The sequence below is a fragment of the Prinia subflava genome, chromosome 3 (genome assembly GCF_021018805.1).
Source record: "Prinia subflava isolate CZ2003 ecotype Zambia chromosome 3, Cam_Psub_1.2, whole genome shotgun sequence".
Lineage (NCBI taxonomy): Eukaryota > Metazoa > Chordata > Aves > Passeriformes > Cisticolidae > Prinia > Prinia subflava.
This window is the reverse complement of record NC_086249.1, coordinates 45,824,001-45,840,485: the sequence shown is the minus strand read 5'-3', so window position 1 is coordinate 45,840,485 and position 16,485 is coordinate 45,824,001. Positions and strand designations below refer to the sequence as shown.

At 44.9% G+C, this 16,485-nt stretch overlaps 1 protein-coding gene across 1 annotated transcript in view; it reads right to left on the bottom strand.

Annotated features, from left to right (window-relative positions):
* Nucleotides 1–16,485, bottom strand: part of SIAH3 (siah E3 ubiquitin protein ligase family member 3) — a 39,336-nt gene that overhangs the window by 21,269 nt on the left and 1,582 nt on the right. Inside the window, 1 exon segment of the mRNA XM_063393529.1 lies at nucleotides 1,052–1,064. Coding sequence (XP_063249599.1) covers nucleotides 1,052–1,064 — 13 coding nt within the window.

Below are 16,485 nucleotides of genomic sequence, written 5' to 3'. Positions count from 1 at the left end.
GTGGATAAAACCTCTAGAAAATGTACACAACCTTCTCCCAGTTGTTCAAAAGGAACATTAAACTCAGCTGCAATTTAATCCTAAATAAATCCTACCACAGACTTAATTCAACCAAAACTTCTCTCTTCCTCTTAAATAATCAGCAGAAGGCATTTGCTGTAGGTCTCTCCTGCATGACCAGCAGCAGCAGAGGCACAGCTGGAAGGCAGCATCCCACAGGCACTGCCCAAGCACTGCCCCTGGGGACAAACAGAGGCATCTTGCATGAAATTTGCACTTTTGCCCTCAGGCACTCAACATGTCTTCATTTTTTTTCTATTTTGTATAACAAGTTTAGTACAATCTTGAGATGATACAGCACAGATTTGAAAGTAACTTTCTTAATTCAATTTCTAAATTGTTTGGGCTAACAAAACAGCCCTGACAGGAGTTGGGATGTTCTCACAAAGCTCATGGACTTCGAAATTAAATAAGGAATTGTGTTTGTCCTTCAAAGGGCACCTTTTCCTCACTATAAATGCTATCAGCTTACATTTACTTTTCTTCTTTTTTTAGCACTCTATTGCTGCTTGTTGTATGAACAGGTGCCTGGACTGATTATCTCCAAACCCAGAATAATTAATGGCTTTCTGTAACTTCAACATCAAATGTATTTTGATCAGCTTCAAAAAAACCCCCTTCTTTCAGCTAATGGGAAGTGTGAACCTCTAAGTGCTGAGCCCGTGAGACTTTCTCTGACTTCAGAAGAGGTTTCATCTCTCATTCCACAAAATTACTGAGAACATCTTAATGAAAAGAGAGTGGAGTTTTCTCTTTTCTGTGTTGCAGACCTTGCTTTAACCTCAGAAAGGCCCTGGTTTTTCCAGCTCTAAAATGCAGGTGACAATATTTATAAGTCAACTGGGAGTTTCTACTCGAGGGACATTTTAGGGAAGCCTAGATATTTGCCAATGACGAACACAATATTTTCCAGATCAATGAGCTGCAGACTATACACTACAGGCTAAAAAAAAAAAAAGTACAATAATATCTTGTAGCAGTCCCCTGAAACAGGAGCTTCAATACTTAATTAGAGCAGAAGTAGCATTAAAGTATTTTAATTCTGCCAGGCTGGTAAGGCCAGGGCAAAGAGAGCAGAAAGCCCTCAGCTGATCCCCATGATAGAGGATGACCAGGGCTGCTTCAGGAACCTGCAGGAGCAGATGCTGTGCAGGGAGAGTGCTCTCAGCCCTCTCCTGGATGGGGAAGCCAGCTGGATGGGTCAGGAGGTGACTGGGGGAAAAGAAAAGGAGCAATCCAGCAAAGTGGGGCAGGATGCTCAAGCACCTGTGGGAAAGCAGTGGGGAGAGCTGGGACTGCTGTGGGGTAAGTGGTGTGTGCAGACATATTTTTACAGGCTTTTACAGAGTGCTGAAGCATCAGTCAGGAGGTTTGCAAGCTGGGGTGACTTTCACAGAGCCTCAGAGGGCAGAAAGTGCTGATCCAACAGTCAAGATGAGCTGTAACTGCACCTGCAAAAGCTGGGCACAGGGAAAAGGGGCTGTGGAGGCAGCAGGCTGATGTGATGAACACCGAGGGAATGCAAGCCTGCTGCAAAGCTGTACCAAATGGATACAAACTTTGCTGCTGTTTTGTTAACATTCAGGAAGAAGAAACACTGAACCATGCCTTCCAAGTCTTGCCAAAGCCTTCCGAGGTAATCAAATGTAGCACTTTTTTTTCTGCTGACAGTACCATTTCTAAAAAGATCGTATTTTGCCGATAGACACGTGATCTCTATTGACTGAAGTCATTGTGTCCAAACCAGAGGACTTTCTAAAAGACATCTGGGAACTGAAGTTATGGCCTTGAGCTCCTGAGGAAGGATCTTGGTTTTGGATTTGTGCGGCTAGCCTGGTTAGGTTGCCATAAGAACCTCTTCTATCTTTAAAGGATGTGGATTTATATCTTTGAGGCAAGAAAATGTCAGTGTACCCTCAGCAAAGTTTCATCTTATGTTATGTCAGTGAAATTTCAAATAGGAACAGGAATGGAAGTGCCATTTAACTTGTGCAATTTCCATCTCATCTGGGGAGCTATAGCAGAAGGAACACCAGAGGGACCACACTGTTACTAGCTCCTGATGGGTGCAAATTCCCTTCCTAATTAATATTTGTTAGTGTGCATGTATTACTTAACCCAGGCCTGAAACAAGAAATGTGTTATTCATGGTAACCATCTCCTCTCCTCTGATCATGACAGGCCAGGAGCTCTATGAAAGATTTTGGTACCTGCTCTGTCTACAGAAGAGTTGATTTATGGTTCACTTAATGAAGATTCTTCTATTACATATCGATTTTCTGCATGTTTAATAGTTTAACTTTGAAATGATGTGAAGGCCATAACTACATTAAGCTCATACAAACAGCAAAACATAATAAAACAAAAATTGCTGCTGACCTGCAGCTGGTGCATTCTCCCTCTGAGAGCCTGCCTGAGCATCATAGCCAACACGTTCTCTCAAACAATATTTCTCATAGGTGAGCTCATAAGCGAGTTAATTAAATACCAAATTGGTTATTGTGAGTGCATTTACTGGGCATGAAAAAATAATGCATCTCCGACATTTCCCTCTGTAAATATGTTTTAAATCATTTGTTGGTAGTTAATTACCATGCTGCAAAATTAAAGGCAAATAGATATATTTTGCATGCTATAAGGAAGCTGCTTTATGGTAATTAAATAACACCAATAGATTATGCTTGGATAAAAATTCTGGAAAATCAGGAGCATCACATAAAAAGTATGGCATTTATTGGTTCCCCGGGCATAGCTCCTGCATTAGGTGTAGGCACAGAAGATAAACCCACACTAGTGACAAGGGCAGCACAGAGCAGGAAGGAGGGGGCTGATCTGCAGCAAGCTGTTATGTTTTGGAGATAACCTGTCTCCACTCCCCGCTCCCTGGCCATGAGGTTTGGGGTGGTTGCCAATACTGCAGAACACCAGAAGTCACTTTCCACCATGGGTAGCACCCATGTGTGAGCCACAGAGCACAGATGCAGGCTTGAGACATCAAAGGGCCCTGCACCCCTGCTGGTTTTGTCCAGAGAAGGATTTACGCCTTGAGCACATGAATTTATTTCCTTCTTCACCTCAGGGACAGGGTATGAGGGGTAAGCCCATCAAAACAAAAGGCTTCCTGCTCTTGCTCCTCTCTTTGCTTTACAGCTAGGGCAACCACCTCCTGTTTGGAGATTTGGCCATGACACTGTACTGCATCCCAGTCAGCCTTAGCCTGGTCTTGCACACTGAAAGTGAAGATAACGCATGAAAAAAAATCATATGGAACTGCGACAGCCTCACTACTTGTTTGCTATAGTGAAAAGTATCAGAAAAATTAAGTTCCCTGGCAGGACAAAGGAAGATCTCGCCTTTGACTGTGATGTGTACATCTACTATTGCATGATATGCCCCTCCATTCTTGTTTGGCCCTGTCCTAAGGCAGTGCACCGTACACCCTGGACATTTCTGCCAGTTAAGAAGTTCCTGAAGATCACTGAGCTAAGAAGTTTTTTTTTTCCATGTTATATTTGGACATTTTAATAAGAATTAACTCCCCTTCCCATAATCAAAGCCCAGAGACTGGGTGGCTGCACTGCAGACACAGATTTCTTCTTCAGGTCTGGCAGCTCATGATACTTGGGACAGAATGAGACAGTCTTATCACTGTAGTGCACAGGGAACCACCAAGAAAACCCAGCATGATGAAGACTGGTTTTGTTTACTGGTGAAGATAAGGCTGGCAAATACTTCCACACATGTATTTTTCTATCGAGTCATTGGTGTGGTGAAGCCTAGAAGATTTATGACTGAGCTCCCCAGGGTCTTGCCTTTGCAAGGGAAAAACACAGAGGTTGCTGCACTGACATACACTTTTCCAAAGCACAACCTTCACCTGTGATCTAGGTGGCAGAATTTTGCTTGGGTTGGAAGCTGAAAGAAAAAGGTGCCAACTTTGCTGTTTTTGTTAGGGAAAACAGTCAAGCTGTTGGCACAGCTCTGGCCCCAAGCCTCAATGCACAACGACAAGGGAGGTTAAGGGAGCTGTGTTTGCCTTGTGGTGTCTACTCCAGACCCTCATTTTCTGTGCTCCTCTGCCTCCTCCCACAGTGCCAGGCTGAGGGGGCATCCTCTGCCTCCCTCCTGGCACACTGCACAATGCTGAGGCGGCATGATTGCTTCTTTTCTTCTCAGTGGTGGCTGCATATTAACTGTGGATTAATGAGCCCTCTAAGTATTACTTACTGCTCCTAGAATGCTTTATATTTTCTACTTACATTGTAATCATCATTAAGGGATTAAGGTAAAAAAAATTTATAAACTTAGATGGCTACAGTTAAGCTTCAGCATCCTCATTTTGTTTCTTACCTATTTACAGCTGTGAGATCAGTAGAGCATATCCTTTGGCCTTACTGACACCAAAAAGATTGGCAGCTTCACAGTATTTATGGCAACAGCATCAGTTTTGCAGATGGGTCCTTTGCACACACACAGAAGGTTAACCTAAACAGGTGATTTAACCATTTTGGCCTCCACCCCAAACCACTTAACTGATGTCAGGAAATATTGTCCCTCACTAATTTACAGAGAGACAAACCAAAGATTCCTGCAGAGCACCCCAGCTAGATGATGGCTCCTGCAGCTCCAGCAGCATGATGGAGTGCTGCAGCACATGGATAGACCTGTCAGGTTTGGAGGCAGACAGACCACAAGGCCTTGGCAGGATGCTGTGTTGAACAGATCCTGTCTCCTGCAGGGCTTATTAGTTCAGGCACAGCGCCTGCCTGATGCAGTTATTTAGGCTCAGCCTGGCTGGTATCCAGCCTCTGCTGCATCTCTGCCCCATCTATTCTTGCACCCCTGCTCCAGGACCTAGAGGGGCAGGAGACAGACAGCCTGCCAGGGCTGTTGGTGTGCCCACAGGCTGTGTTTGTACATGGAGGGGAAGGGCAGTTTTGGGTACAGAGGAAAGCTCAGCAAACTCTGTCACTGCTCCCTGTAACCTGGGCTCCGACGGGTCAGTCATCCACGAGGGCTGTCTAGGGAGCTCAGGCTCATTTTGCCCATGAACTCAGGAACAGATGGATGGGTCTTGGCGAAATCTTGGTGGTGCACATCAAGATGTAGGGTTGTTCCCCACCAGGCAAACACATAACCCACGAAAACCAGACCTAAGTTATAGGACTTCTTGGCTGCAGAGGGGTAGATTTTTGCTCAACTTTTAACAGTCAGCTATTTGCAAGTACCAGGTGGCACAGGTCTTCCTGGAGCACCTGAGCTGTAACTATGGGTCATCCAGGACTGAAGGAGGCTGCAACCCACTGTGTGACTTGCCTGTAGAGAGCCTCAAGGTGCTCTTCCACAAAAAATTACTCAGAAGCTACTTGATCTTCAAGTTTCTTCTAAAAGCCAAGAAGCAAAAGTTACTATTACAAAAAATGCTGAAAGGCTGCTTTTGGCAGATTTTCCCTATGAGTGAGTAATGAAAAGGTTTTCCCTTCCCCAACATCTGCTTCATCAGACAGAGTTCTCTTGCTACTGGCTGTTCATTGGCCTCTGGCAAATTGAAGTTGCTTTAGTTAAAGCAGCAAATAAGCAAAACATCCAGACACAGCCTGGATTTATCTGCGAACTGGAATGTTCTTTTCTAATCACTGGTTTATTATTAAAAAATCATTAAAAGCTTAAAAATTATTAAGAGATACCTCACCAGTAAGCTCATGTTTAGCTGCAAGTATAAATTATCTCCAGTTGCCCTGTGAAGCTTCTGGAGATTAAGCTGCTTTCAGATCTGTTTTCTGATAGTGCCTTCATCTTTTACCAACAGCCTGAAACAAAATTCAGTCTTTATAATCAGTTATTTACAAATCAGTGGGTTATGTTTGTGCAACCATTCACGAGCTTAATATTTTTGAGTCTCTTTTTTTGAAATATTTTCTATGGCAGAAAAAACTCATTAAAAGTTTTGTTTTCTTTTACAGCTGTATCATTTCCCATGTGACTTAGACTCCTGAGACTCCAGGCAGGAATAGTAATTGGACAAAGGGTTCCAGTTTGGCTGTATGGGGGAAACCAGAAGAAGCGATGGTAAATTACTGCAAATTATTTGCATCTGTTTTCTTGACACAATTTAAATCTTGACCTGGGCATAGCCATGAATAGTCTGCAAGTAGACATGTACTATTTGTAAGGAATGTGCACCTGCTGCATTGCTGGCTTCTTTGAATTTGCACTCTGCTGGGGCTGGCGTGTGGCTGTGAAAAACTTGTACTTTCAATCACTCCCTGAAGCACAAAAAATGAGAAGTTTAAGCCTGAGTTGATGTCTTGAGAGAAATATTTATATGAGACTGCTTGGCTCAACAGGGGTAAAGACATCCCCAAAAAGCATTTGCCAGAATAATGACAGAGAGGAAACTGAATGAGCCAGACAATATCCTGACCACATCACAACTATTTCATAGGAATGTGAGGAAAGAAAATAAGATGTGAACTTATCTCCTAAGCCAACAAAACTGAAACAAAATAGTTTTGAAGGACCTGTGTCTTGGACTCTTGTCAGATACCTTATGGTGAAGCTTGCTGTGGTGGCCTGGGACATTCCTGATTCCAGGACCAACATAGCCACTGCCAAGGCAGCAAAGAACAACATGTACTGTATTTCAGCTGTCCCTCTAGTCTGACATACAAATGCAAACTATTTTAATAAACCCACAAAAGCCTGTGAAATGGGTTGGGGGTGGCCTGAGGACCAAGCTTTGTTTGCCCCTCTGCCGCTGCAGCACCAGGACTGTGACAGCTTTTAAGGAACCATCAAAGTCATGGGGAATGGCAGTATTTTACTCCAACAAAGCCCCTCAGTAAAACACAAGTCACCCACAGACTTCCATACTGCAAAACATGAGTCAGCCTAAAAAGACTGGGGAAATCAGCATTTCCTCATCTCTTGTGATGCTATCTCATCCTAAGTTACCAAAATCTGTGCTACACATCTGCCTTTCAGTGATCAAAGACAAACAGAAACAGACTCCATTGAGCCTGTGAGCAGACCCAGAATCCAGGCAGGGAACAGAAACCACACTACATAAGTAACCTCTCTGCTTTGTGCCTCTTTGCACAGTGAATTAACACAGCTTGCACCTCCAAAAGCATTCCTGAAGCATCAGGGATTCTGCCATAGGGGGAAAGTAATCATGAAGCAGTTAATTGACTAAGCCTTGGAAAATTTTTTTCTGCTGGAAGCCATCCCATAAGGAGAATGAAAGGAAGATTTGTCCAAGTGGATTATTTTCTACGTGTGACTTGCTCTGTATTATTTTCTCCACTCAGCTCTCTTTAGGAACATATTTACACTTGTGTCCTGGTGCAAAGTCTTTTCTGGTAGATGTTGAACAATCTGTCTTCTCATTGTCAGAATTTATTTAGTATTGCTTGTAATAACAAATAAGGGTGCTTGTCCCAGAGCATATTTTGGAGTAGGTCTTACTCTCTTTTGCCATCCTTCATCTGCTACAGTGACCTCTTTTCCAGTCCAGACTGATTTAATTAGCTGGTGATGTCTCTGGGCTTTGGACCACCATGAGGATTTGCATTTCTGATGAGTTTAAATTACCAGATACTTGTGTAACTGGCATAGATCCATACATTTTCACTGCTGTCTGTCTCCTGTGCTGAACCTTGGATTCCCAAGTGTGTCCCACATGACTTTCTGTCTGCCTTCCTCATTCTTTTCAGCTACATTTTTCTGATATGAAAATTTTCTTTGGTTTGGTCACTGTTGAGGCAAATGTTCGAAGATTGCTCTTGACACCCTCATGCTGCTGCACCTCCTTGTTCACACCAAATTCTGTTTTCATGGAGTACTGCAGGGTCAGAACAATTCAGGTGGGCAGTTCTGGATGCCATCTCAGAAGCTGCACTGCAGCTGGTTTACAGTCTTGCTAACAGAGCTCAGGATGAGGCTGGTCTTTGCTCCAAGGGTACATTGCAGGCTCATGTTGAGCTTATCTACCAGGTAGGTGCCCTTTGTCCCTCTTACCTGGCAAAGGTAATAAAATCCATGCTTTATTCACTCCCTTTGCCTGAAATTCTCTGTCATCAACTTGTCCAAAAAGTAATTCTCTACTTTTTTTCCTGTGATGAGTTCCTTCTAGTAGAAGTAAATTGAAAGCTCTCAGCATGCAGTTATGCTGTCAGACCTTTTTTTCAGCTATATCTGAAGTCTCCCTAAAAGCTTTATTTTCTGGAGTGGAAAGGAAACTGTCTTACCTGAACCCGTACTAAACAGCAAACATAATATTTGCTGTTACTGTGCCCAAACTTCTGGATTTGCCTTAAGGATACATCTGTCCTTCTTGGTTTTTCTTTTGTGTGAGTCAAAGGAATTGTGGAGTATCAGTGGGGTCAATTTAACCTAATTCAGCTAGACAAAAATGACATAGACATTCCAAGCTAGTCTTCCAGTTTCCTTGATTGTTGGTGGCAAGACAAACAGTCTTTCATTGAGAACGAAGAATCTCCCTGATCCTAGACTCCTGAGGATGTTGCACCACAGAGAGAGCCTCAGCTCTCAGGCAGAAGCAGCAGGGAACTCACAGTGCTGCCCTCCTTTTACAAGTAAGCCCGGACTTCCCTGGACTCCCCCGGCCTGCAGTGTGCCTTTTCATACAGGGGAGCCCAACCAGCATAGACAGCACATCCCTGTGTGCAACCAGGTGTCCTCAGCTGGGCAGACATTGCAATGCAGCACTCAGACATCCCTGCTGAGGAGGAGATCTTCAGTCTGCCCTGCACCCTTCAGAAGAGATGGGTAAGTCTGCTGAACTCCAGCAGGTTTTCATATGGTCCTTTGCTGGATCAGGTTTGATGATTTTTAGAATGTCTGAGTAAGTATCTGATCCTGCAAAACACCCATATTTTTCCATCTGTGTTTGTGCTTGACACTGAGCCCCTGAGTGCTCCTGCTGAGCCTGGGGTACTGCCGTGATCACCTCACTTGCACCATTCTGCTGTTCCCATTTCATTTTCCCAAAGCCTGAAGGTGACCGTAACCTTCCCCTTACCCCAGCTGCCCTATGTAATCCCTGTGTGGTGGTCATTTACTCCATTTTTACGCTTATTACTTTGCTTATTTTCCACATGGCGGTTCCCAGGAGTGGAAGAACATTTTCATCCTTTGCTGATGTGCTTTTCTGCTCTGTAGCATCCGCCTCCTTGCTCATCTATAGCATTTGTGTTTTGCACAAGGAGATGTTACCAATTTAATATTTTTCTGTCTTATTTATGCTCCATTTCTCTGTTTCTCTTTACATTTCAGCTGGCATTTGATGTGAAAGAGTGTGTGATCTTGTGTTTAAAATATTCACAAGGACCTGTGTCTCTTCTCAGCTGTGCATTTACTAGGAGCTGATGGGCACTTCATCAGCTACTCTGAACCCTAATATTTCCGTGTGTGAAATACTAAAGCTGTTTGAATGATTTATTTTCTTTTTTAATTGAGGAGGCCAATCTGGAAGTGAAAAAGGGTTTCAGTTTGGATCGGTTCAGAATGAAATCGCTCTGGAAGAAAAGACTAGAACTAAGAGCACTGCATCTGGTATGGAAATACGTGGTTAATTTCTTCCCCAAGTTGTTTCAAACATTTCTGTCTCTTAAAAAAAGAACACAAAAATAAACATACAAAGTACTCAGAGGTCCCTGCTGTTCTCCACCAGTGACGTTTTCATGGTGTTTCTGAGATGAAAGGGGAGAACTAAAGATAAATCCATTAATGTTACATAAGATGCTCAGAAATGCCTCTAAATAAATAAAAGTACTTCAAATTATACACTGCACATGTGACAGGAAATCTATTGGCAGTGCTAAGATGCTCTTCCCTCTTTGGAGAATGCTATGGGAGAGCTGAGCAGGAACATTGCAGGTGCTTGCTAGTAGCAGGTCACCCAGAGCGATTTTCAGGAAGTCTCCATGCACAAGAGAAATTTTTCCATCCAGCACAGCCCTCAATAATCCCAAGGGGTAAGAGCTTTGTGTGAGGCTCTGAAAAACAGCTGAGCCACTGCTCTGCCCAGCTGCTTGCCCTTGCAGGGTGGAAGCAGAAGGGACGTGTGTCTACTTTGGTGGTGCGTACACAAAACCTCCAGCTTAAATCCCTGCTGAAAGTGGATTTGCTTTGCCACACCAAAGCAGAGAGCAGATATTCTCTTTTGGGAGCTGGTGGGATCATTTCCATGCCTCACTATGCTGGGTGGACAACAAGGGCTGTGCCTCCTTCAGCTGGACCTGTTTGCTCGACCTCCAGTCCAGTGCAGGATGGCAATTGATTTTTGCAGGCATGTAAAGCCCTTGGCTTCCTCGCCAGCTGCATCCACGGCTGGTGGCACAATGTTTCATTGATTTTTGTAACTCTCCTGGTCTTGCCCCGATATGTTAAAGTGAAACTTCATCTCTCAATAGCGAAATTGGTGGCATCAAGGATTGAATGATTGAGATTTCTTCTGAAACAGCTTGGAGGAAAATAAGACATCCAAAGCTTCAGTGAAGTTAGTGATGCTTTCCTTTCAGCAGGAGCAAGAAAAGCCCCAAATTAGATTTTTGAACAACAGATAAGGAGAATCTTTTGCTTTAAGACTCTGATACAGCAGGGAATGTGGAGCATTAAAAAGAGTAAGAACAGAGAAGAAAAGATACTTATCAAAAAGAGGCAAGCTATAGAAAGAAAGAAAAAGAATGTAGTCTGATAAGGTGTTTAATGACTGAACATTTGCACTTTTTATTTCCAAACACACCACCACACAGAGGTGGGCTGGGAAGTTGATGTCAAGTTCAGCTAAACCCAAGTGGCTTCCCCTAAATCCATCAGAAGTTGAAGTGGCTCAGCTCTGCTCAGTTCTGCTGCAAAAAATCACAGCAAAAGCAGGCCCAGTGTATTGCTTAGACCTTGTTCAGCTCTCCAAAGGAATTCCCTCCTTCCTGGTGGCTCATGTGCTGCCTGACACCCATGGCTCTGTACCATTCTGTGCCACACCACGTGTGCCAGTGCCAGTGCCACAAGAGGTGCCAAGGGCAGCCCATCACGGTCATTGCTCCCATGGTCACCGTGCCAGGGGAGCAGCAGACCTCAACACCCCACCCCATGCAGCCAGGAGAGCATGGCTGTGTCCTCCCTTGCTCCTCACTTCCTCACTCAGTTCCCAGTAAAGCTGCATAAAGACTGTCTTCCCCCCACTGCCACCCTGTGAAATTATTGCAGGATTGTTTTTCTCTCTTATGCACTCAGCTGAGGGATGGCAATTTCCTGTTGTGAGGGGATGACTTTGGGGCTGCCAAAAGAGACACAAAGCCTCGACTCTGAGCCAGGCAGAACAAGAATTATGGGCTTTTAAACAGCATAGGAAGCACCAAATTCCCAGGAAGGCAGGGCGCAGACACAGCAGCTCCTCTCCCTCATTTTACCGGAGCTCTTGGGAGCCGATGCACTACCTTTAAACTCAATTTCTTGCATTACTTAAGAACCTCAGATAGTTTCTGAGAAAAAAATGAAACTTTTAAATGTCACCCAGCTACATATGCTGGGAGTTCTTTCCTACCAGGTGAGAATCTTAATGGTTAAACAAAAAATTATACTCTCTGGAAATTCTGACTTTGAGGCAAAATTCATGGTGTCTGGGAACCTGACTGAGGACATTTTAGCACCTGGGACTTGCAGGACCATATTCAGTGTGACTTTGATCTGCTGGGAAGCAGACTGAGACCTTGCCACTGATTTCATGTAATCAAGCCTTGTATTGGAACACCCCTTTTTCTTCTGCACCCTCTGTGTTAGTCACAGCAATTCCTTTGGGACAGGATTTCTCCCAAGAGAGTTACCTGGGCTATTATGTCTAACCTGAGAAATTCCTGATATACTGAGCTATATCAGAGGGAGTGGATTACAAAGGAGTATGTGGCACTCTCTGATGGCCACTTCTCACCCTGCTGTCAAACACCGTGTCAAGGGGAGAGATGTCTCTCTAATATTAAAATAATAGTACTGTCTTCCATTGATAACATCTGACTTCAAATGTCCTGCAACCAGGTCAGATTTAATATAGAATTAGAGAATCCTAGAATAGTTTGAATTGGAAGGGACCTTTTAAAGGCCATCTGCTTCAGCCCCACCACAATGAGTAGGGATATCTTCAACGAGATCAGGCTGCTCAGAGCCCTGTCCAACCTGACCTTGAACATTTCCAGGTACAGGGCATCAACCACCTCTCTGGGAAAACTGCCAGTGTGTCACCACCCTTACCATAAAAAACCCTTTTTCATTATATCTAATTTAGATCGATCCTCCTTCAGTGTAAAACCATTACCCCCGTGCTATTGCCTCAAATTCACTCTCAAAATCAAATGTGGGTAGGAAAGGACTCAGTGCTTGCCTACTCTATCCCACCTCCAGAGCTGTAGCATAACACTCAGGCCCAGTTAGCAATGGTAATTAACTTTCCACAGTGGGTGTGGGCTGGGAGGTGAGGAGGAGGAAGCCTGAGCCTAATAACACAGAAACTTTTGAGGTGGGGCCTCTTTCCCTCCCTCTCCCAAGGAGACAGTGTGGTTGTTATTCTGTGAGACCACACAGGAGCCCGGAGCTGCCCTGCAGCGCGCTTGGAGCGAAGCCCGTGCTGCCCTTTGCCCTCGGTCCTGCAGGCTTAAGGCTAGTGCCTTGCTGGAGACAGGGGTTCCTGGGCCAGGAGAGCCCCTGGGGAGAGCTGACAGAGCGTGCTGTGCCTCCCCTCTGCAGGGCACCCTCAAAGTCACACCTCAGGACAGAGCGAGGTTCCTGGGGTGCTCGGGGTCAGCTGGAATCCCTTCAAACAGAGGCAGGGCTGAAGGAGGGGGGACAAAGCTCTGCCTGCTGCTACCCACATCCCCATGAAAGGATTTAAAATCTGATGTGCACAGTGCTCACACAGCCCTAGCCCACAGCTGGGGTGGGGAATAGGCAGGAGCCCGGGTTTGCAGGTAGCAGAGCATTTTACAGATCCTCTCACCGCAGCCGTCACAATCCTGCTGGACACTGGGGCCAAGTGCCACCTTGTCTCCAAATCACAGCGCTGCATGGGAGATTTGAGGTTGTCTGGGCTGAGACAGTGGCGTCTGGGGGTTGGCAGCAGCAGGTTTCAGAGTCGCTCTCCTGCCTTGCACCAAATAAATGGATCTCATGGAGGTGTAATGCACTCTAGTATTTTAATCCTCCTGGGGATAAAGTGGATTACGACGCTATTTGGCTGCCACTGGGTGCAGACCCAAACTCTTATAACAGGATTCCAACCCCTTCCTAAAGTCAGAGCAGATTTGCTTGTTGCTTTAAAAACTAGCTGAAAGACAACTTGGACCCATAAACCATTTACGACCCTTTTAGAATATAAGATTAAACTATTTATGACCTTGTTTCAATATTACTTTTTTTGTAAATCAACAAGTTCCTTGAAGTCCTACAGAGGTGAAGATTGGTGTTTTGTAAAAGAATATTGTAAACACATTTTTTTATTATTTAAATGAACAGTTTTCACACTCCCCAAAGAGTTAAAAATTGTGTGTACAAACCTAGTAACTCCTTGAATGAAGAAGGTCTGTTTTACCCAGCCATATGCAGCATCTCATGAAGCATCAGCACCTGTCTGGAAGGTGATTGCACTACTATCCCTGCCATGTGGGGCTGGCTATTGGGACAGGGACTGATCCTAAGGACTGAGGATAACCCCCAACTTCAACTTCTTTCCAGTTTGCAATTCTGGGGAGAATTATTATTGACAGGTCACAAATGTACAGGAATTCACTAAGCCTCACCTCTGCAGGATCAGAAAACCCTGTCCATTTCTTCCATGCAAGTGGAGGACCTTTACACTTCCCCTGCATGCTGGGACCTGTAGCCAGCAGTATAAGTGTTGCTCCTTTGATCAGTAAGGCTTTGGAAGGAGCACCCATTTGGCTAGAGAGCTCTGTTGCCCAGCTATACCTCTCCACGGGAATATGTCAAGTTGACCACATGCTTGAAAGAAGACAGGTTACAAAGTAGTGTATATAATATGGTTGAGGATGAAGGTGACCTATAGAAGTGTGGTAAGTAAGTGGTTTTCACTGCTGGGCAAGTGAATTTTGATCCCAGCATAGCACTATGTTGTGAGACGCTGCTATGTCTGGCAAAGCTTTGTAGGAGGACAAAGAGCAGAAAGCGGCAAAAAGGACAAAGGCTCTGAAACAAACACCCCTCCCATTCATACTCCTGCCAAACCAACAAAACAGAGGGGGACAGTTGCAAAATTGTCTTTCTTTCCTAGAGTCACCCATGTCAGCCTGTCAAACGCAGGGAAAATAGCAGCAGATCAATAGAGGTGTCTGTGCTGACACTTTTACCATCTTGCCCTTTAAGAAACAAGAAAATGTTCATCAGCCTTCCCAATTAATGAGCCTTTCAGTGGGAAGAAATACATGGGTTTCTCTCTAAGTGTGTGCTTCTCTACCAACCTCTGGATCTCTCCTAAAAGAAGAGATGAGTGATGGGCTCTGGTCATTGTCAGAGGTCCAGGGTGTGATGATGATGACAGCGTTCTGCATAATTTTACAGGAGTGCCCCCTGGTCTGGCTGCAGGTCTGTGTCAGCAGAAGCTGGTGCAATCTTCCCTGGAGTGTACCAGGTCTCCCCTATCCTCTGCTGCTCACTGAGTGCTTTCCATGATGCCACATCTCTGACACTCATGCCTGATCACCAGCCACAGATCCTCCAGAGTGGGCTGAATCCCACTACTACCCCTGAGCACTCCCTTGGGTGGAAGGAGTGAAAATGGAGGTCCTGCAGCAGTTGACTTTAATGAAGTTATGTGCATTGGCACAGATTGAAGACCTGACCCGTGTGAAGGATGTCAACATGCATAATCACACCAGAGTGTGATGCCTGTCACTTATCATTTGCACCAATCAGCCAGGAGTTCCCTTGCACCAGCACTGTGGAGATGCAGAATATAGTAATCCCTTTGCAAAGGGCTTACAATTTTGGAGTAAGCACAAACCTTTAAGCCTTGAAGAAAAGGGAGAGAAATGACACTGCTCCCAGCCCTTGTTTCCTAGCAGGTTTGTATTCATCGACTGCGAACCTTAATACGGTTTTCACTCCACTTGTCAATTGTTAAGATAGATTTGGGGGCTGTCAACAAAATGTCACAGTTGAAAAGACCCAGCTAGAAATAATAGACTAAGAAACATCAAAGTAGTCGTAATACTGTAAATCACCACAGAGGAGTGAGTTAGGCCCTTTCACATTTCATGGTCCCTTAGATGCCTTTTGAGAGCAACAACAGCCTCCCTTTGCATCCCTGGGGGAGAAATGGGCACTCCGAGAAGCAGGTTCACCTGGCTGGATTCTGACACCAGGTTTTGGACAAGGTGCCTTGCTTGCCCAGAGCCAGCAGGTTTCAGCTGGCCCACAGGCTGCTGTGGGTGAACAACTGTTTGTGTCCTGCTGAGCACAAAGGGACCGGACCCCACATCTCCTCTGGATGCTGCCACAAAGTGGTGATGCGTTCCTCATGCAGCTGGAGGGAAGCCGAACACCTGGGGAACGTGTCAGACCTCAAGCCCACCATACTGATGTGGCTGGTTGTGAGCTGGCTAACCTGGGAGCACTGGCACAGCACCTTTCACTCTACTGTCAGAGGGTTTATCAGAGCAGAGGGTTTGTCGTCAGCTTGTTAATCTGAATGATGTCTCAACAGGCTCCTGTGGAGACACCTGTCCCCTTGGGTTCCCAGTGCAGCCTTATCAGGGGAGAAATTCCAACCCAGGATGAGACAAATGTTGCTGGGGCTTCACTGACACACCAGACCTTTTCCTAGAGGGTTCTGTTTGTTTCCAAGACAATTTTGCTTCCAATGCCTACATTCAAAGGCTGCCAAGGCAGTACTGAGATTGTCTTTCTGCCGGGCTTTCGGTCTGAGCAGAAAAGAGCTTGGCCATGGGGGATTTTAGCAAAATGAAATGCCCTGTGTGTTTAACAGTTGCAGCTCCTGCAATAGCAAACCTACAACTCAGCAGGACCTGAAATTATAAACTTGGATCTAGTCTTGGGCAACTGTGGAACAACAGTCAGCCCCCTGTGTGCTTTTAGGACCTTACCAGACAGTTCCACTGGCACTGAAATTGTGTTGGGACCTGTTGTGGGTTGACAGACTTTTCTGCTCACTTTTTTTTTTTTTTTTTTTTTTTTTTTTTTTAATAATGAAAATTATAGATGAAAGTAGCAGGAGACAATCACATAAAAGAAGGTTGAGCACAGAATAATTCACTTACAAAATCTCCCCATGCACTTAGGAATGCAGCTGGTTCTTTTACCCATTCAGACAGCCAGACCCTTTCGAATAATGACAAGGCTGTGTGGTTTTAACTTATCTTGAGAGGAGCGAGGTGC